We start from the raw sequence: 22,123 nt of genomic DNA, 5'->3' as shown, positions 1-22,123 counted from the left end.
GATCAGATCTTCTCATCACATTATGGATGAAACACCTGTCACCTGTCGCAGCAACGCATCAGTGAAGACCCAGAATAATCTACTGCACCAAAATAACTTCTTGATAGAAATGCGTTCCTTCAAACACTTTATGGGGTTATAAAAAAAATAATTTAAAACATTACCATGCCTTTTTGTTTTCTGTCATCTGTCTGTTATAAAACACATACCTAAAAAAGAGAACATTTCAGACTCTGAAATTTATTTATTAGTTACATCCGTTCTGCTGCCACTGGCTGAGGTTTTAACACCTGGCATCTTGTAATCTTACATCCCACTGAGTCCACACGGTGAAGTGGACAGATTTTAAATCTGATAGCTCTGGTATTGATTTGAGAAGCCTCATTGGCTGATAAAAAGTCACGCTGGCGCATCCGAACATAACAACAGCCTGCGCATACTCTGATTTTAAAAACAGTCCATGTGTCTGGCAACTTTCTTTTTTTTTCCATAATTCATGCCATCTCTGAGAGGCTAATTGTAGTGGCTTTGGGAGACTGGCATGTGCTGATTTCAAGTACTCGTGTGAGGTGAAAAAAAAATGGGAGTGTGAATATCGACGAATGCTTGTTCAAGAAACGCGTCTGCACATTAAAACAACACGAAAGCATACTTGATTAGTGAAAGGACTATCAGACACACAACAAACACTCGTTATACAGACAACGTTTGAGCCTTTGACAAGAAAAAGAAAAAAACACCTGCTCGCGCTGTGTGTTTTTGGAGAAGCATGCATGAAAAGTAAAGCAGGATGACAACCTGTTGTTCAGCATCTGCAGAGTGACTAAGCTCAGTCAAATCATCCACTCTGTCCTTTTGAAGAACAGCAAAAATGATGGCTGTTATATTTTTTCAGTGTCTCTCCTGCTACCATCTGGCACCGCCTACGGTCCAACAGTCTCTTTCTCAGTCCCCCACACACACACACACACACACACACACGAACACACATACACACACACAAATCCATGCACCATTAACACATAAAAATACCACAGATTGTCCATCCAACTTTCTTACACACATAATCACAGCTATTCAGCACTTAGCTACCCACCCAAACCACACAGCACGCACACACACACACACACATACACACACACAGCCCCACCTCAGTGTGGAGACTGGTGAACTCGACACTCACTGAAGCAGAAAAGTGGGAGCTGTAGATCACAGAAGAAAATACATCAAATAAAACCTGGCCGACCTGGTTTGATCACACAGTCTGACAGCACGATTCAGACATCTTAAAACATCAACTTATCAACATAACCACGTTCAAGATAACTCGACAACTCCTGAAAGTCCTACACACTGGATCCAACAGCACCAGGGTCTAAAACCCTCTACTGATGCTCATTAATGCAGCTGACTGTGGGCTCTGATGCTTCCAGTGTTAGCAAGTGAAAGCACACTCACTTCACCCACTCACACATTCACTCTCCATCTCTGCCGATTCACATTAAAAGCAGTTCAGCTCCAACACCCACAGCTGTGCATAAGAATATTTAAGTGCCACTCAACCTGGACTCTGAGTGACTGAGCCCACACATTAGAAAATGCCGACACTATTTTAGGCTTTATAAACAGCAGCATAAATAGGGGAAAAAAACCTTTTAATGTCTGATGTGGAATAATAGAAGTGCTGCCATTACTGACAGCACAGAGACAACAACGTGAGTATCGACAGTTTTACAGTTTACATTTTTATTTTTTTAAACTGGAGACCTTTTGTTTTGGCAGCAAATGTGATCTGTAGTTTTAAGCAAAGTAATATCTGAAAATCAGATTTCACAAAAGGGGAAAGTGGAGTGGTCCTCCACCAGCTACGAAAGCACAGCTGCTCGACATCTGCATATACTCGTAGTGATTCTACATTAAGATAACAGTATCATCTAATGCAACAATAATCATAGAATAAGTGAAATACAATGTTACATCTCCTATCCTAGAAAACTTCTTTTTGAAATTCCCTCATGGATGTTCTGTATATAAAAAAACTGCCCATGAACAATTACTAAATGTGTATAAACTGTTAAGAAGTGTTTTAAACATCCCGTTAAGTTTTGTTTGTGATGCTGGATATTATTAAATATGACTAAAGCAAAATCATTCTATGTTATCAGTCACTTATTAACTGTTTAAACACAATTAATACGTTTCATAGCTTTTGACAAACACATAATTACTTTGAAATGCCTTCACATTTACTAATCTTTTATTTGAGTAAAATACCCATACAAAAGTGCAGAACTACAGCAAACTGTACATAAAGCATCAAAAGTCAAAGAACTCATTATGCAGAATATTATTCATTGTATAAATGGATTAGAATTCTTGATGCATTAATGTGTAAGCATCTTTTGAATGCAGAAGCTGGCAAATAATTTTAACTATTTTGTATAGTGCTGGATAGCTTGATCTACAAAACATCTGTATTTATTTTTTGATTATATCTTGTATTAACGCTCTGTGCAGGAACTAAAGCTGTCAAATTTAGTGGAATAAAAAAAAAAACCCAAATATAAATAAATACTAAAGGAACGTTAAAATACCTCAAGTACAGTACTTGAGTAAATGTACTTATTTACTTTGCACCAGTGCATATAATAAACCAATTAGCAAGATGCTTCAAAGAAAAGATGAAACTCTAAATCACATTATAAAAAAGGGTTTGACCCACTTAACCCCGCAACAAAAAGATGGGCAAACTACCCTAATATTCATACTGCATAAATTAGCATGTTTAACTCCCTTCCTCTTTAAACTCTTTTTCAAGTTCCCCCTTCATAAAAGGAGCAAGCAGACAGTATTTAACCCTTTGAGAATGTGAATAATTTTTAGAGCAGAGAATGAATAACAACTTCTGCAACTGGCTAGCAATTCTGCTGCCAACAGTAATAAATTAGTTTTTCATTATGGCTGAAAATAGAAGCTTCTGTCCAATTAGTTTCAACACACTGTGTGCTTTGTGATATTTTTCTTTTTTATCCCAGGTATTTTTACCACGGGGCATTTTACAGCCAGGGGACACTCTCCATCTGTGGCCATCTATAATTAATAATTTCCATTATTCCACTCAGCGATACTACTCTGGGCAGAAAAAGGGCTGTTGTTTTCTTCACTGCAAAACATGAAGACCTTTCTGAAAATCCCTAGCTTCCAAATAGACATCAGCGCGGGAAATAAACATTTGTTATATCATCGGGTTTCCTGTTCTTTGGATGTTGGCCTTGAGACACTGTCCACTCCTACACGCCAGGATGAAGTTTGGAGTGTAGGTGTGAACGACTATGTAGGTATACAGGTTATTCAGTGGCAGCAGGATGCACAAATCCAAATGGATTTCGACCAAAAAGCACTAGACTTGACAATAAAGCTGTGATCTATTAACCAGAATAAGAACGAACAAACTAAACTAATGCAATGTTCAGCTCCAGTTAAAGCTAACTACTTGGTAAATTGACAGAAATGCATAGTGACTGTTTATACTCGCGTTTGTCAGTTGACTTCCGCTGTGACTGACTGCAAAAGGGATAGCCAAATCAATAACTCATCACTCAGCCTTTGTCTGCAGAGCTACGGCCATCAGCATACAGGACAGGCTGCTTCTATAAAGAGCCAGGTTCAATAATGAGCTAAGGAGGGGAGTGAAGGGGACAGATGTAGACATTAAAGCCCCCATGGGATCTTTGAGAGGTAGAAGAAATTATCATTTTAAAGGCTGTAGGCAGGCTTGGCAAAAATAGTAACCTTTCACCTTCTTGTAGCTCTCCACTTGAAGACAGATAAATGAGGCTACCCTGACTCTTGATTCAGCTTCCCAGAAGAAATGACAGGTCTGCTTTTGTCAACCACTGTCTGAAATCAGAGACTTATCTTTGTTTAACTACAACATATTTTGAGTGGTTAGATCCATCACCATCCCTGTAAGCTGCATTATGTGCTGTGTGAGGACTGAAAACTCGGCAGGCGTTGCTACAGTAACTCAGGAAGGTCAATTGGTTAATGAAGGCAAGAAAAATAAAATCCACTGCTTCATCAGTAATTAAGTTAATGCAGAATGATTAATGCCCTCACCTGTGTAGTCCTCAAAGCATTCGCAGGTGTAACCTCCCTCTCTGCTGCGACACACACCATGGGCTCCGCAGGGTTTCGAGTAGCACAGGTCAATCTCTGTCTCACAGTAGTCTCCTGTGAAGCCAGTGGGACAGCGGCAGCGCAGCCCCGCGATGGGGTGGATGGGTCTGAAAAGGATGGTGTCTGATGCAACAAACGGTGCCAGGCTGTCGAACTTCAGCACGGACACACACTTCATGTAGTTCTCACACGGCTCACGAAGGCAGATGTTGTCATCAAAGGGAAGAACTTCCTGGGAGGAAATCTTTGCGAGAAGGCTGCGGTTCAGGTACAGCCTCTCCTGAAGTTCCTCCGAGCCGAAGAACTCCCCACCTCCACTTTCAGCTCCTCTACCAGGCCTGTCCCCTCCTTGGCCGAGGCCTCCGGGCCGCTGGTGTGCCTCGCCCAACATAGGCACGGCCACAGACAGGCTGACGTTGAGGATTCGAGCGCTCACGTCTGTGTCGTCTTGGATGTTAAAGATGACGACGTCTTCGGGGGCGGCGGACAGAACGCGAGCCACGCCGTCCAGGAACTGGGTGAGCAGCAGGGAGAGGAAGTGCTCCTGGGAGGTGTTGGCCAGCCTCAATGTGATACTGTTGGATAGCATTTCATCTGTGATGATGGTGACCTGGAGAAGGCACTGGGCTGACACTGAGTGGACACCATCTGAAGAACGGAGGAAAAGGAAAGAGCGATTAATGTCAAACTAATGGAAATTTTCGTTTATAACTTGGAAGTGTTCCTGGGGAGCGGCTTGTGACCCAAAAAAAGTCTTATGTAAAATTAGTGAGGATGATGACATTAATAATGGATGTGGATGAAGATGGCTGGATTACACACACCCACACACAAACACACTGCACTCAGGCAGATTCTCACGCACACAGAGAAAACTGTGTCGCTAACGTTAGCCAGTCATTGACGCCCAAGTGCCAGAGATGAAAACCAAAATGTGCTAGTCTGCCTCTCAATTATCAATATAATAATTGTGTGTGACTCATTTATGTGTTTTTGATTTTGTTGGCAACAGTGGAGCTCTGCGGCACCGACAAACAGAGACAGATCAGACAATATTGTTTTAGTGGACTGAATGCGTTCTAAGTTATAGTATTTTTAGTGGAATTTGTAGACAATTACAAACAGGCCTATCATTTTAAACAACCGGATGTTTTCCTCCTTTTTCATTTGATATTACATTCAAAACCAAAGTCACGCGTGACTGAAGCATCAACACACGCAGCAGCTGCTACAACAGTAAATGCAGGATATGCAGGTACGTGCGTGGTGGAGGATTTACACCACAGCTGCTCCTGTATCACTGGGTTCAGGTGTTTGCAGACAGAGTAGCAGCATGTCTGTGACTGTAAACGCAAAACCAGGAGATAATGAAGGACTCAAAAGCACAAATGGCCAAATTGTATATAATTTCACACTTCCATGGATGTAAACACTTCTTTACTCCTATTCTTGGCTCAGAAAAGCGTTTTGTTTGTTTTTCTTTTTTTTCGTTTTTTTCCCAATGTGCCAAAAGAGATAACAAACGTATGCCAAGAAGAAGAGGGAACAAGTCTATGTTTGCTTTTGATACATTCCAAGTTTCTAATCAGCAATTTCACGCCTGTATTCACAACTGAGGCTTTCTTTGCTTTGTCCGGAAGCTGAGATGCTACTTTATTATACATGCTATACTGAGGGCCTTAAGTCTCAAATTCAGCGGTTAGAGCATTTCTCAGCTCAACAAATCTCTTATCTTTTATCCTGTTTTTTGATAGCGATCCTGCTAATGTTTTATCTCTTATACATTCCAATTCGTTGACTTTGACTGTGCACATGTAGTGTTTTGTTTGCAATTATACAGAAGGTCTTACTGTACAATACATTAATTCTCCTGTCCTGTGTGTTGGTAGGCCTTTATAGAATTTACAATGTACATGATGCTGTTGGTGAATAAATCATAACTGATTCTGTTTCATTATGTTGCCTACTTTAGACACATACTGCAGCCTACATGCCCATTTACATTAACTCATGTCTTTGTAAAGCTTATTTTCTTGCTTGTTTTTCTTCTGCTCTTCAGTCAGAGCATTGCTCACTGATGAGTAAAATTATAATGAAAACAGACTCGACCCAAAGCCATCCAATCACAAACAAAAAACACATGGGGAAGCTCTGTATGTTGCTAACAAGCCCAAAACCTACGCATCCAGCTTCAAACTTCAGCAGAGAGACAGAGTCTGCAACAAATGTACAACAGAGCTCAGATCAGTGAGCTCTTTGCCCAGTGACGTGGAGTCGTCTCATAGTCGCACGACAAACACGTCGCACTGCTTGGGCCTAAAATTGCTCCCATTGCTTGAAGTCAATACCCAATGTGTTGCAAATCCAGCTGCTGAGCCCAGGACAAAAATTTAATTTTAACAGCAAAATACCTTGTTTAATTTTGTATTTAGACAATATTTGTGTTTGGTGCACACCTATGTGACTGCAGTCACTGTGACAAACAGGAAAAGCCAGGAAAAGAAAGGACAAGAAGATAAATACAAGAAAAATAAATATGGACAAAATCTGAATTTGCTTTCAATTCCAATAAAAAAGTCATAAAGTCATTGAATTGACACAATATCTGTAATATTACTTACTACTACGCACAAATATCTCGCTAACAATAGCCTCCACTAGTTACCGGTCATTTCACACCAAATAAGGCTTTAGAAGAAGAGTGCACTGAACTGAGTGACGGGGTGTTTAATTACTTACAAATTCAGCTTCTCATTTGTAAGTGGAAGTTTGTCATTTTGTCTCTCAAAAGTCTCACTCTGAGGTCACAGAGAGAGGTCACTATCATTTTGTCCATCTCACCGCCGGCCTGCAGGTCTCTGTAGCCTCAAGAGCAAACACAAAACAGGCTTAATCAAATCAAATGTGCCCTGAAAACAAGCCTCGGCCTCTCCCTCCAAAATAATCAATGGAACGCTTTGTTTGGGGCATCTGGACGAGAGCCAGAGAGCTGAACCTGCGAGGAGAACTCACACAAACACGCAGCGCTGCCCAAAGTTAGCAGATCCCTGTTTTGGCAAAGGGTGAGTTTAAACACATAGTGCCAAGGGAGGGGGGAGGAGACGGAGGAGGGGAAGGGAGGGTCATAGAGGAAGTGAGACAGAGAAGCATGTTTGACACGGCTTTAATCCTTCTGCTTTCAGTCAAGTGCTTCCAGCACGGTAATAATACAGGGCCTTAGCAGAGGAAGTAGGGAAAAATCAAAGGATGAAGACAAGCAGGGTCGCTCCTCTAGTTCACACTTTACTGTAAACACACACACACACACACACACACCTGGGTACACATGGGAACACACAGAAGATAACAGGGGGCCACAACAAAGGCAGAAGGCAGGTTCATTTTGCAGACTCTCCGCCTTCCAAAAAGGACAAATTTATAACTAAATATGACGACAGTGAGTGTTTTCATTACTAGTTAATCTGCTGTTTGACGATTTACATTTAATCTGTCCCGACGACGTGGGTCAAAAACTTTTCAAGAGGTCGTGAGATGACGGATAATGAAGCTGCTTCATATTACAATTTTTTCTGTCTTTTATTCTTTGTTTTTGGTCTTTATTAAGCTGGATAGTTCAAGCTCTTCAGTGCCCCCCAGAATTGTCCAATTAAAAAGTCTGAGGGAAGAAAAATCATTCATTGAAGGAACTCATGCTCACATTTCATTAACTTATAAAGTGTGACGATTAGACTGAGTTTTTGGGGCAAAAATGTTAACAAATGATCATATCCTACAGCCTGGGGTGAGTGCTTCAAATAGCTTGTTTTTCCAATGATCCAAAACTCAAACATGTTCAACTGACAGCTATTTTTGAAAATGAAGACTTAAATCGCTGAAGATTTGGCATTTTTATGGAATATGGCATTAATTGTTTATAAGTTATCAAAATTGCTGTCTATCAATTAATTATCTATCTTTGATTAATTATCTAAGCACTGTTTACAAATGAATGTGTGCTTTAAAAGTGCTAGACTAAAACTATTTCATTAATTGTATTTAGGGCAACCAATGATTAATCTACTCACTGAATTGTTTGGTCTAAAAAATGTCAAGTACAATAGTGAAAATCTCAAAGTACAGAAGCTGAAACCAGATGATTTGGGGCATTTTAGCTGAAAAACAGTTTAAAAGACTAATTGCTTAACATTTTCTGTTGACTGACAGGTCACTTAACTGACTAACTGTTTTGGCTCTAATATTAATGTTACGACAAAAACTTGCACTCTTACAGATTCTGCGACTTTCTTTAAAAATCCCGAGTGTTCATCAGTCACTTAAGAAAAAACCAAACACACACACAAAGAGCTTATTGAAATCAAGGTAAGCTCTCAGTGAAAAGTTTGATTTCGTATGAATCATACCAAAGGATTTAGACAGTGGAGTGCTTCAACTGCTAAGCCTCATGGGAGACAAATGCATGATTAAGTGCTGTGCAGTAAAGCAGTGGTGAGAGTAACATTTTTACTATTTGGAGACACTGAACTCCTTTCTAACCTGACAGAAACCCGGCGAACAAACAATCTACTTTCATCCTCAGCCAAACACAGAAAAGCATTTTTCTCTTCATCCATTCAACTCGTATTGTACCTGATACTCTGTAGCAGCAGTAGCCAGAAAAACAGTGAAGAGAGGCTCTTAAAGGTTAGGCCACATATACGGACAGACATCGCCTTAATTATGTCCTCTGCCAATTCACATTCTTGGATGGGAGCTCGGGCAAATCTCCAGACGTAGACGCAGTGCTGGGAAACTGAGCGCGAAGAGAATCTCCTCTGAAAGGAACCAGACCATCCTTCAAAGAGGTCATTCTCCATGGAAGGATCCTTCGCTCAGGAACGGAGGGCAAGCGGGGCGTTTTGGGCCAAAAAGGAGGTAAAGAGGGATGCTTAGTTGGTAACGAGACGAGGTGCCAGCTCTGAAGTGTGACACTGCTTTCAGCCCCGAGTTCGACCCCCTCTGGGCCTCTGGGTGCCAGGAATGCTCTCAGCTAGGAAGTGGCGCCAGGGAAAAGATTAAACACACACTGTGCCTGCAAGACTGCCAAGGCTGTGTACGGCATTGTGTGTGTGTGTTTGTGTGCATGTGTGTGTGTGTGTGGGGGGGAGGGGGTTGGTGGAGATCCATACGTCAATACAAACAGAGTAAAGAAAGTACACTGAAGCAGCAGAGGTTTAGTAATCACAGAATCACTGATGGCGAGGAAAAAAGCTTCATGACATTCACGTATTTAAAAAAAAAAAAATCATAACTCATTTAACTCATAACAAATTTGAAGACTAAACAAAACTTGATTTAAAAAAATGCTAACAAAAAAACAAAGCTGGACTTATGTCTCCAAGGTTGTTGGCTGACTGTTTCCACCTGAAAGTAAAATCACTCTTTGTACAGCTTTGGACAAATACTGAGTTCATTTTCCTAATAACAAAACAGGCAGAGCAACCAAATGAAGAAATCCTACAAGACATCTCTGATAATAAACTGAGGCATGTGTGCAAGCCGGCTCATCGTGATTTACAGAAAAGAGTCTCAGAGACACTCAAAGGTCATGTTTGACTGTGGGTTTAGGCCTCCACACAGAGGACATAAATTATCAGCCAGGAGGTTTGGGGAGGGGAGGTGACCAGCTTTTTATCTCTGAAATATTACTGATGCCCAGCTTCAGCTGTCAAGAGAATTATGAACGACAAAGAGACATTAGGATGGAGTGCTTACTATAAAGACACATACAGCCAAAAAAAAGATATATGGATCTCTGTTTTAAGCCCACTAGGGGTTTTAGTTTTGGGGTTAATAGACTGTGAGGAGAAAGACAGAGACAAAGACAGAAAGAACAAATCGGTGAGACTGGCCTAATTAGACCACAAAGTCGCCATCAAATCTCCCAGTTGAATCCCAGAAAATGTCAACAAAGTCATGGTGGATAAAGATCAGAAGGACTGTGTGACCAAATTACTGAGGACAGAGACATCACCCACAACAGCACGACAGCAACCCCGACCGTCTCCCTCAGAGGACCCGCTCTGGTGGAGAGTGTCTCTCTCCGTTTAAAGATTATATTGGGATTCTTTTGCTTGTTGTTTGTGTATAGAGAAGAAAATTCAAGGCAAACAGGAGACAGACAGAGGTGGAGAACAGGCTTCAAATGCTGCAAGTCTGATCGGAAAAGCGGACTCAGACAATGTGGACATGTCAGATACCAAAGGAGACAGTGTGTGAAGGAGTCACCTTCAGAGGACTGAAGGTTACTTCTCCCAGATACGGTCTGCAGCATTTTCTGCTGCCCTTGTAGACCCTTGATGGCACATTGCAGCAAATTCACTCCGGAAATACTGATTTTAAAAATGCAGACTGAACTTTTAGCAGCTTTACCCTGCAGGTCTGTGGAGCAATCGGAGTAAAACTGCAAACGTGTCCCTATTGTCAAGTAATTACCTTATAGCAGTTTAAAAGACAGACAAGACATTCACATTATATCTACATTTGCAGCTGTTACTGACTCAGCAGGGCACACACCTCCAACCTGGCTGCTCCACCCAATAATGTGCCAGTTAAACACTGAGCCAATGAAAACACCTTCCAGTTTAAGTGGGGAGCGGAAACACATTAGAGGCATTATAAAAATACCATTTATCATCATGACAGTGGAGAGCCAATAAATAATCACACTCGAGCAGCTCTCAAGCAGCCATTCATCACACGTCTTATGGTTAAGAATGCAACAATCAAACGAAAGCACGTTAATTCTGTGATCCGGAGAGGCCGATACTCCCTCAGAGGCGGCTGTGTGTTTCTCCGCAGAAGTGTGTCATGTTAAGGGGAACCTCCGGGTGAGAAGGTAATGAGGTTGAGCAGAGCCTGTCTTAGCTGTTCAGCATCAGTACACTCCAGTATGTGCAGCACGCACCGAGTGCTCACTACATCAAAGAGCGCAAAGCTGGGATCCCAATTCCAAGATCAGTAGGGAGATCATGAATTAAAAATCACTTTGGAGGGATAAGGCCTGTGGATCTTTGCAGTTCACAGCCTTTACAGCCCGAACCAGCACACCGCTCTGCAAACTTGCAAGCTTTTAATGAGTTTTATGATTTGGAAACGAGCATGCAGAGTGTTACTTTCCGTTTGGTTGTTTGTTTAAGGATGAAATAATGAGATCCATGGTCATATTTCTCAAACTTCAATAAATTACACTTAAAAATGCTCTAAAGAGATGTTCAAAAACTGTTTGGCTGAAAGTGAAGAACAGGAATTTATCAAGTGACGCAATCCTACTTACAGCAAAGAATAACCTTAAAGTGTAGCTCTCAAGTGATCAATCAATTAAGGTACCTTAAAACTCTTGGTGACTCATTGCTGCAGCTAGTCAGCTTACTGCAGTCTTACTTCTCTCTGTAGTCATAACTCAGTCAAATCTAAACACACAGACAAACCATACAGATTTTTAGATTACATTCCTTAGGACCTTGTTCATTGACCATAAGTATAAATAAAGAACTTTTCAAACATTTCAAAGTTTTCTTCAGTATCAAAGTAATGCAGTGGCAGTTGACTGTACAGCCATGTACTGAGAGCTAATCCTGGATACTTTTAACAGTAAAATTGTATGTAAAAGTTTAAGACTGTTTCTGAAAGTGTTGGGTCTAAGATCTACAAATACATAAATAGGAAGGAAATAAAAAGGTAAACTGATAAAATAAGAAAGACCTTTATTAGACCTGCACTGGGAAATTCACAAAATGGAAACTGCTGAAATTCTGCCGCTGGTAACATCATCAGGGTAACATCAGAGAGAAATAAAACAAGAAGAAGTTAATATCGCACTGACAACTGCACACAATAATTATGTATTGAAAGTAAAAATAAAATACTGCTTTCTTGTTGCAAAGCTAAGAAGCTTCCTGAGCAGCATTTAATTTAAGAGATAATAAATCTGACAGACAGGTTTTATTTTTGTTTGTGAGTGGGCTTAAAGAACGATTTTTACTTAAATCTCTTGCCTAAATCCAAAATGTCCATTTTATAGTTGTTGGATGAAACGTGATTCCTGGCTCTGACACTGGGAGAACAGCTGTCTCTGCCAGGCCTCTGCACAAGGTATTAACAAAAAACACTGTTAACAAGCTTATACAGTGTGAAGCCGCTGTCAGAACGTGTCATGTTTGCATACTGCTGACAAACACCAAACCACTGAGTCCACATAAGGTCACAGAGAGACAACACATCCATACCACACACCAGCCAAACAAACCACAGAGCCGTGACCCAACAGCACTGTCCCTGTGGGACCAACAATAAGACACAGTTTAATTTAATTAGAATTAAATACTCTGCCCTTGGAACAGCCTTGAATCACATACATTAATTACTAGGGTGCTATTGCTATGCATGCATGTGTACGTGTGTGTGTGTGTGTGTGTGTGTGTGTGTGTGTGTGTGTGTGTGTGTGTGTGTGTGAGACCCACACTAATTTATTACACCTCACTTGTTCCTCCTGAAGCTTTTGCTCTCTGCAGGGATCAGATATGTCATCACCTTGACATGTTTATGGCCAGTTTGAGACTAAAGCTTACAGGTGCTGGGACCCGTCAACATGAGGCCCACCCTGAACTGTAACTCTGGGCAAGAGAGAAATCTGACGAGTAAAAAGCACTTGTTTAAAACAACTGAAGCCACAACTGTTGCAATGCACCCTGCAACTTAAAACAAAGGTGTAGCTTGTTTAAATTTTTTGTGAAATACAGACAATCTCCATGGGAGCTCATCGAAGAAAAAAAATAGGCGTCCATGCCAACTACAGAAAAAGAAAGTTTTGGGGCAGGGGGGTTGCTCTTGGATCTTTGAGATTTCATGGGAGTGGACCTCAAGTGGACACACAAGACCAGAAAGCACTCGGCAACACAACAAGCTTAATCCTCACCTTCATACAGGTCAGCAAGCTGAGGATCAGTTAACACCCCAGTAAAGAAGAAAGAAAAAAAACGAGTCCTGGACACACGCTAATGAGGGCTGATGTGGGTTTAACACTGACAGAGCAGAAGTTTATCATGATGTTGAAGCTCTGTGCTCTGGCGGTGTATAAAATGGTCTAATATCTGGTAGATCAAGCTCATCAGATGTCTCCTTCATTAAGTGCACTCTGTCTGCTGTCAATTTAATTTAAAAGCCGGAACCTCAAGTCCTGGTGATCAAAAGGGACGCAGTAAAATGCGGCCTGCTTGAATTAACTGGGGCTGAAAGGTGAAACACACTCAACTGCTGCTTGAATGCAGCCCGATGACTGGTTGGGGGGGTGGGGACTATGCATTGCAAAGGGAGGGATAGATTTTTCATCTCATTATCATCCCCCCCCCGCTTCTCTTCCCGAACCCCCACTAGACAAGCAACAGCAGAAGCTGACACACCACCACCACCATCAGCACGCTCTGCATAAAATACTTAAACGACTCCTGCCAGGCCTCCATCCACCTACAGCGACTCACATTGCCATCAAATCAAGTGTCAATCAAGTGTTATTTCAATCCTTGTCTAGCCCACTACCTTCTTAAATCACAATAATGTACTAATTTGTTATTTTAGTAAATTGTTTAGTCTTAAAAACAGTAAAAAAAAGAAAAAAAGTCTTTTTGGACAAACATTAAGCATGTAACAAGTGGCAACTCAACAATTAACTAATACATAGCATTTAAACTTGAACATGTACATGAACACAGAAATTTACAGTGTCTACACAAATATGAGTACTAAATTATCTTATAAAGTCAAGATAGTTGAGAAATTAGAAGCCTGGAGGGTAAAACATGCCCTGAGGGTTTAGACAACGCTAAAGCTTCTGCAATCATCAAAAACATTCTTGAACAACCGCCGCTTGGGAAATTTTCAGCTCACAACAACAGCAGACAGAGGCGGATTTGTGGTTTATTTGGGATGAAAAGCTCCCCATCTCTACCAAGTTGAGAACTTCATCGCTGGTCCCACTGTTGCGAAAAACATGAACCAGAAAAAATTAAACACAACTGAACGCCAACAGCTCGTGCACAAGAGAAAACAAGACATCACACTCTCGGAGGAGCGAATGGACAGCATGCTCAAACTCCTACGCAGCAGATTTGCTGTCGAGGCCTTTACATCAGGCAACACAAATTACACTGAGCAACATAATGTGCAAGTATCAGTTCCACTGTGCGCAAGTACGAGCATGTCATGTTCATTGTTTCAGAGCAGAAAAACATACAGGGTGAGTAAATATTCATACATCTCTGACCTTGTTTTTGAAGTGATTAAAAATGCAAAAGAACTGTAAATGGCTGTTTTATGTTCTTCTGCAGAGCAATTTAACTTAAGCAGTTAGAAAAAGGAACAGACATCAGCTGTAATGATAAGCACAACACAAACACTGAAGACTACACTGCCTGTGAGGTCAATAACAAAAAACTGCTTGTGTAGCTCAATGTCAGCCTCAGGATTTCCATCCAGAGGAGTCAGAACAAGCCCACAGTCCCTCTCCTCACTTCCCCATTCAGGAGGAACGCTGACTGTGTTGGAGGGAGGACATTTGTAATCATTTGCGGACTCTGCCACAGCATCCCCTGATGACACTTTTCTGCTGTATCTGAAAACCACAAGAAGACGACATTCCACGGATTCTTCCTCTATGGTGAAGCGGCTTTAGAGCAACAGAAAAGGATGTGAACTCTTCCAATCGGAACATTTGCATATCAAAAGGAAAACTGCTGTCAGCATGGTAGTAAAGAGACATTAGCATGCAGAGACATGACCAAGCATGAGACCATTATTCAAACGTACCAATAGTCATTTCATAGATATTGGATACTGAGTATCAAGCAGCACAATAATGACTTAGTCATTTAGTAGGTGGCTTTAAAAGGGAGCAGGCAACAACTCAGAGGCATATTCCAAATTTTAATACCAGTGCTAAAAAAACATAGGGCTTCTTATATTAACTTATCCTGACAGTTTAATGCCTGAAGGCTTTCACAAATAAGTTATTTTTGGAAAGACAGAGTGGAAATCGGTCAGAACTCACCTGCTTGTCAGTGAACAGTGAAATAAATAGTTCTTTTCATTCATTCAGTGCCACCAAACTGTGGAAGCACAATCCTACCGTAGCTTACAAGGAAACCATCTGTCTCGTTAGCCTGATGCCCTCCTGTCAGTGTTCATATAAATTAGACGGTGATGAAACAGCTCAAACTCCTGCACGCTTCGGTTCACCACCTCCACCAGTAACACGTTTCACCCTGTTGTCTTCTCAGCCTAACGCTGACAGTAAGCACGGCAGAGTTATACCATATGAAACCAGGTCACTGTGAAATCTCTGCTCTGGTTCGATGCTAAATGGGCGCAATGTAGCATAAAGGGAACGGCCCGTTAAATAAACATAATCTGTCATGCTCACAGTGTGAGAAACATATACTTGTAGTAATTTCTGTACTCCAGTGGAGGTCTGGAATTATTTTCACCACACACAAGAAAATACTTTGTCTATTGTACAAGGCTAATGATTCCCAACCATTTTTTGTCAGCTGGTACATGTCAGATGAACTCAAGTACCCCATCATAGAACTCAAGTACCCCATCATAAGCACCTGCCATGTCCCAAATGTGTTAAATTAAACTGACTTTAAGCTGAATATAAACAATCATTTAATTATATGAAAGTAGTTATTGTTAATGTGATAGATGTCTTTTCATGCAAATGGTCTGTAAATCTTATTTTGCTCTCTAAAAGTTAGTACATGTATTGGACTGATGCACTTCTGTCTTAAGACGGACACTTTAAGCTAAGGCTGTCAAAAGTATTGATACACTGATAATTTTTCCAATACCACAGGTCTAAAACAATGCAATCCACTTTTGACAGTATCAAAAGTACCAAAGAAAATGGCAGATCTACAACCAGATTTTCACTACTTCAAACATAACCATAGTATTTACACACTGCTTTCTTGGTAACTAATTTTCATGCTCTTGCAGCACATCATGTTTCAGGTGTTACAGATGACTTAGCGTGCTGACAAACCCCATGATAATGCAAAAGGTCCAGCTCCTGGTTGGGAATCACTTTAGTAGAGCCTTATCACATGTGCTCAAGCGCACTGAAGGTAAGATTTTTGAAGGAGTGCTTAAATCAGACTGTACAGTAAATAGGATAATTCACGGATGAATAACAGACTGAGTGAAGACAGCAGCACCGGGGCACACAAGTGGACACAAAGACAGATTGGGAAGGGGGTGGGGGGGTCCCAGACAGAGCAAACTCCCATTGTCTGCTGGGATAGAAAGGACAATGCAGGACAACACTGAGATATATGCAAGCACCACAAGGTCTCACCCCAGTGATGCACCAGCCCTAATCCCAAACATGATTTCCCCTCCTAACACACAGATGATGTCATCCCCTCCACCCCAAAACCCGCACCATCACCCCACCTCAGCTCCTCCGGACCTTCAACGCAACCAAGCGTAGAGGAGTGAGGCCCACAGGAGGATGTTCTGCCGCTGAGGAACAAGCTGGTAGTGAGAAATCGGATACCCTCTGCGCCCATCTGTGTCACAAATCAAAGAGCTTAAACACGACACTATCATATCACCGTGAACTTTAAACTCTCAGGTGCCTCTTAAGTCTGTCAAATACAAGACTAGCCTTTATCCTCCAAAAACACAACAGATGGAAAGTTGATATCGGCAGGCAGGTGCTGACTGACTTGCTGCATGTCCTGTAAAAATGCTTACAGAGTGAAAGCAGTCGGCAGGACAGGTCAGTGTGTCCTGGAGCATTACAGGTCCAAAGAAAGCCTTACATGCTTCAATGGAAAGAGGGAGAGGGGGACAGTTGCTCTTTAGAACTTTATGTGCCTCCCCTCCCCCCTATCTTCGCTCCACAAAAGGGACCTTACCCCTCATCCCCACCCACAAGGAATTTCTCAAGCATTGCTGGGTTCACCATGACAACTGGGTGCTTAACAAAGCATTTCTCTTAGGCATTCTTCCTTTCACAGGGGAGGGGGGGGGGCAACAGTCAAAGGAGGGAGAGACAGAGAAGAGGGGGCTGGAGGGGAGGGGTGGGGTGGAGGGAGGGGGGAGAGGGAGGGTGGAGGAGCTTGAAATGATGGGAGGGAACAGGGGAGGTTGCAGGGGTGAGAGCTATAGACCCGGGTAGATAGGGGAAAAATGGGGAATGGTGACAGGCAAACAAAAAGAGGGAAAGAGAAACAGGATCAAGGTGATAGGTGATGTTAAAGAGAGGAAAAAGAAGAAAAACAATGCTACAAACATTCCACGCAAGCCTGCAAGTGTGACTAACGCCATCCAGGGAGGCACGAAGAATGAAAAAGAGGCACATTATGGATGACTCCAGCCGCACAAAGCACGGGGCGAGCTGTGACTTTGAGCGCTCTGAATCAACCATTAGGCAAACAGAAATTTACCAACCATAAAGAACACAGACATCCAAGGTGCACTCAGCTTGATTCAAATAATTATATGATGGTGAAGGAAAAAAAGCAATCGCAGTGGTCCAGCAGCTGGAGGCCACACACACACACACACCGAAATATACCAAATATGTGCAGTTTGATGTGCTAGTCTTACAGGAGATATCTCCCTGAGAAAATCCCTCCTCAGGCAGCTTAAAGGTTTAATAGATTATAATGAAATTATGCTGGCTGTGAACATCCTGGCTGTTACAGTGAAGCAGAGTCATAAAGCACAATCTTGTGCCAAGAAGGGAAGGGTAGAAGGGAAAACTGACATCTATCCTGCATCTGGTTGGAAAAAAAATATATCTCACAAGTAAAACTGAATATCAAATATTTAACAAGTTACCACAGGACCCAGTCATCTCTGAGAAACAAAAAAAAACCTACGAGCGTATTCATTACTTGCTCTGCTTAGGTGGGCTGAATGCCACCAAGTTTGGCTCAGACAAGTTTGACAGCGAAGAAATTTAAACTTGGAGCAACTTCAGAGCATCTTAGGCCACTTTAGACTCACACTTGAAACTTGAAAGGGTCTCCCGTCACTGACCAGAGAGAGAGATAACGTCTACTGTCTGTCCACCATGTAATTTGAGCATCTGTACAACCTGCAGTGTGATGTGAGCTGAATCGAACTGCCATCATTAGTTGCGGAGGCGTGTTTGTCTGTGAAATCTCTGCATTGGCGTTTGCAAAGTGGGCATGGGGGTTGATACTGGCTTGAACTCAAAATCTGATTAATACAAGGACACAATGTTCTGAAGGCATGACTGCAATAATGTATACACAGTAAATCTGCCACACAGGAGGTTCAAATTTTAGCATGTCGCTCCTAAAGGGCCCTTTATAGTGCAAATGTACAGGAATCTACACATTAACATAACAGCAACAAAACTACACCCGACACAACAAATTGGCATCAAATTCCATCGGCCCGACATAATAACATGTTCATAAATGAGGGATAAGGAAGGATTAGCTATAGTTTCTGAAGGGAAATTCACAGTGTTCACAGGGGAAAGAATCTTTGCCATCAAATGCAAACACCTATTTATGCAGGCTCACGCTTGCCTTGGGAACAGTAGCTCAGCGTCTGAGTATGTCAACAGTGGTCTGACAGATCCCAGGATACAGATGCAGCAAATTTAATCCCACAGACGACAACCAGCTTCTGCAGTGTGAGCGCAATTCTCTTCACAATATAGAAGTGACACGTTACAAATAATGTCATCACATGTGTGCTGTTTTAACTTCAGCACGGCAACGCGAGCTATTGTATGCAACACATCACCGAGCTCTGAAACCAATTTCAGTAGAACATCAGTTCATTCATACATCACCCTAACATGACTTTATCGTTCTCCTTCTGTCCATTTAATTTAGCGGAAGAATGAAGAGCCCACATTCCCACTGCTGTAAATCTGACTCCCTAACTAACATAATTAAATGGTTAGAAACACTAATTTATGCCAGCACACAAAGCCAATACACAAGCAGGATCATCGTATTATGTGCTTGTCAGACCATTTTTTAGTGTCTCCTTATGGTTTTAAATGATTATAGAACCAATCTGAACAGCAATATTCTCTGCTGAGACGCTAAATCAATTTACCGAACATGTTTGGAGGAAACAAACTTATTACTTCTATTTATATATTCTTTAATATTCGTTAAAAAAAGATTCAACACACTTTGTTTCAAAGATTAATTGACAGCAGCTCTTTCAGTAACCATCAAATCATAATTAAATAGATGATGTTATTCAACCCACCCATCCATGTCTTGAAAACTGATTCCAGGTTCTTCATCCATCCATACTTTATTGCTTATATTACTTAAGCAATTATGACACATTCAACAGATAGTTTTAGGCTCTGGTTGTTTTAGAACTAATTAAAAATGTTTTTTCTTTTTCGCAAAAAAAGGCCACCTAAGTTTGAAATGAAATTACCCAGGCTGTACTGCTTTAAATAAAGTTCAGCACACATCACTTAACTCAGTTTTATGTGCACCTCAGGTATCGTTTGATGGATTGTGCATTTTATGGTGCAAGTAAAGGATCTTGTTTTCCTGGCCAGTTTAACATGGAAAGCTTTCCAAAGAAAGAAAACAACCAATTGATATAACACATAAATGCATGTAAAACATATTTACAGTCAGGGAAGCTTGACAGTTAATATGAAACTCGTGACATCCCTTCTTTAAAATGAGTTATAATAAAGTATTAAAAACACACACTGTAATGATTTGGATTGACAATCTTATCTTAGTCATATTTATTTTGCATTTTCCCTTCAGATTAGCTAGGTTACAAACATGTCTGTGGGCTGCTGCACAAGCTGTATCAGGCACAATGCAATCAGGAATTAACAGATTACATAACTTTAATGATGTAAAGTGATTACAAAACTGATTATTTAAACACTAAACTGAAGTTAATCATTTTACATCATATGTCTAAATACTTTAAGTCAAAGTGAGGTCATGTTTTATCTGAAAGTAATTACTTCACATCAGGGAGTTGGGACAACGCAATGGATTATATTCCTGAAATCGACTTTAAGAAGATCATCATAATCTGTGGATTATTTAAAGGTTACCTTTCCAAATCTACTGCATAGGAAACACTTCAAACTTGAAGCAAAGTGTGGCTACATTAGGACCGTTACATCCATTTCAGTGTGAAGAGCGGTGCTCAGAAACGATGTTAATCACAGTCCAACAACATACAAAAGAGCCCATCAAAAATCGTCCATCATATGGGGCCTCGGCAGCATAAAGAGAAAGATAATGGGAAGACTTGGGAGGTCCCTTGAGGGAGAAGCCTTTGAAAATTGGGGTCAGCATCATCTACAGGAGGAGCTCATCTTCCTACCCCATCTCCTCCTCCAACAGCCCCCGCCTAATGACTTTCCTGCTATAACAGTACGACTGTATTTTCCAACATGTTCCCAGTTTACACAACTGCAACTTAACCCTCCACCCCTTCCCCCTCCGTCCTTATGCCTCCCACCATCTCCCTCTGTCTCCTGCAGGGGTGCTGACACATAAACCCCAGCAGGTGCTGGACGCGCTGGGAGACACAGCCTCTAATTGGTCCTTGGTGGAGTCACAGCTGTTGCCCCCAACCGCAACCTGGTATGAGCTCTAGAGCCTGTCCCTGAATCGACAGCTCACTATTGTTCTCCAGAGAGGCAAAGCTCAGCTCCAATCCGTCATAACAACTACACGCTCTAAGCACACAGTATCTGCTCATCAGTTCCAACTCATCGACAAATACAAAGGCACTTTGGGTGAATTGTCAGTGAATTGACATCTCTACTGTCTCATTAAGTAAAATCAAATAAATCCCAAGCTTCCTCTCACCCTTAATCCCCACCATTCTTGTTAAGTATCTGATTTCATCTTAACCTTGATGTCCAATCTCTTAATAACGTTCCCCGGTTCTGCTTCCTTCTCTCTCAGGTTGTGCCAAGGTCAAAGAGAAGGCAGATTTACAGCAGATCAGGCTGCATCCAATCAGCTCCAACAGAGGGTAACAACAACGCTCTCTGTGGATGCAATTCAAGTTCAGTCACATTTCTTGAGCAAATAAAACTCTGTAATTTGTGCAGGCATGCAAAATTAAAGGTGAAGGGAACACAGGCGGTTTAAAACGTGCGGGTTGGAGAAGACGACGCCAGCAGTAAGCATGAACAGCAAATAAGTGTCAGGCTTGCATTGGATCGCCCTTCTCACCATTTCAAACAACTTTTGTTATTTACTGTCTTTAAATACACCCTCAGCATCCTCAGTATTAAAAACTTTTGAGCTGGGAACATTGACAGCTATTAAATTTCAGCCTTTTGGTTTAATTAGAACAAGGAAAACATTTCAGTAAAACGATACAACGCTTAAAGAACATCAACACTTAAACCTGACTCTGTGCAAGCTATAGAAATAGACCGTAATTGAATTAGGTCTTTCACTGTATATGGGTGGGGGTATGGTGAGTAATTATGGGGCATGATCAGTCTGCCCACTGGAGTGTGGATCCCACAGGACACAGACATGTTCAAACAAACAGCTATTTAAATCTCTACAACAGACGGAGCTAAATCGGGCTTTTGTAAGCCAGCTCAATGAGGTGTTCAAAAGATACAGAAGAGCTTCCCTCATATTTCACAAGTGAAACAATTTACCTCACAGAGTTTAAATAGCATACATCTTTTGTGATTTGGTACTTTGGTCATTTTCTGGCAGAGAAGGACAGAGTGGCTTACACACAAACAACAGTGAATATTGATGCTCCTTCATGAATATTTCTATTACAGAGAAATCACTCTGGAACACTGAAGCCAAGAAAGACATACTTAAGTCATCATCACTTTCATTATCCAGTGAAGTGAAGCGAAAATGTAAATTAAGGGAAA

At 41.4% G+C, this 22,123-nt stretch overlaps 1 protein-coding gene across 4 annotated transcripts in view; it reads right to left on the bottom strand.

Moving 5' to 3' along the window:
• The window catches only part of celsr2 (cadherin, EGF LAG seven-pass G-type receptor 2), a 58,372-nt gene that overhangs the window by 32,269 nt on the left and 3,980 nt on the right, over window positions 1–22,123 (bottom strand). For all 4 annotated transcript variants that reach the window (XM_046383711.1, XM_046383712.1, XM_046383713.1 and 1 more), the window contains exon 2: window positions 4,120–4,827. In XM_046383711.1, the coding sequence (XP_046239667.1) occupies window positions 4,120–4,827 (708 nt within the window). The remainder of the gene's footprint in view (window positions 1–4,119; window positions 4,828–22,123) is intronic.

This window comes from Scatophagus argus, chromosome 3 (genome assembly GCF_020382885.2).
Source record: "Scatophagus argus isolate fScaArg1 chromosome 3, fScaArg1.pri, whole genome shotgun sequence".
NCBI lineage: Eukaryota > Metazoa > Chordata > Actinopteri > Scatophagidae > Scatophagus > Scatophagus argus.
The sequence above is the reverse complement of the archived record's forward strand: the minus strand, read 5'-3'. Positions and strand labels throughout refer to the sequence as shown.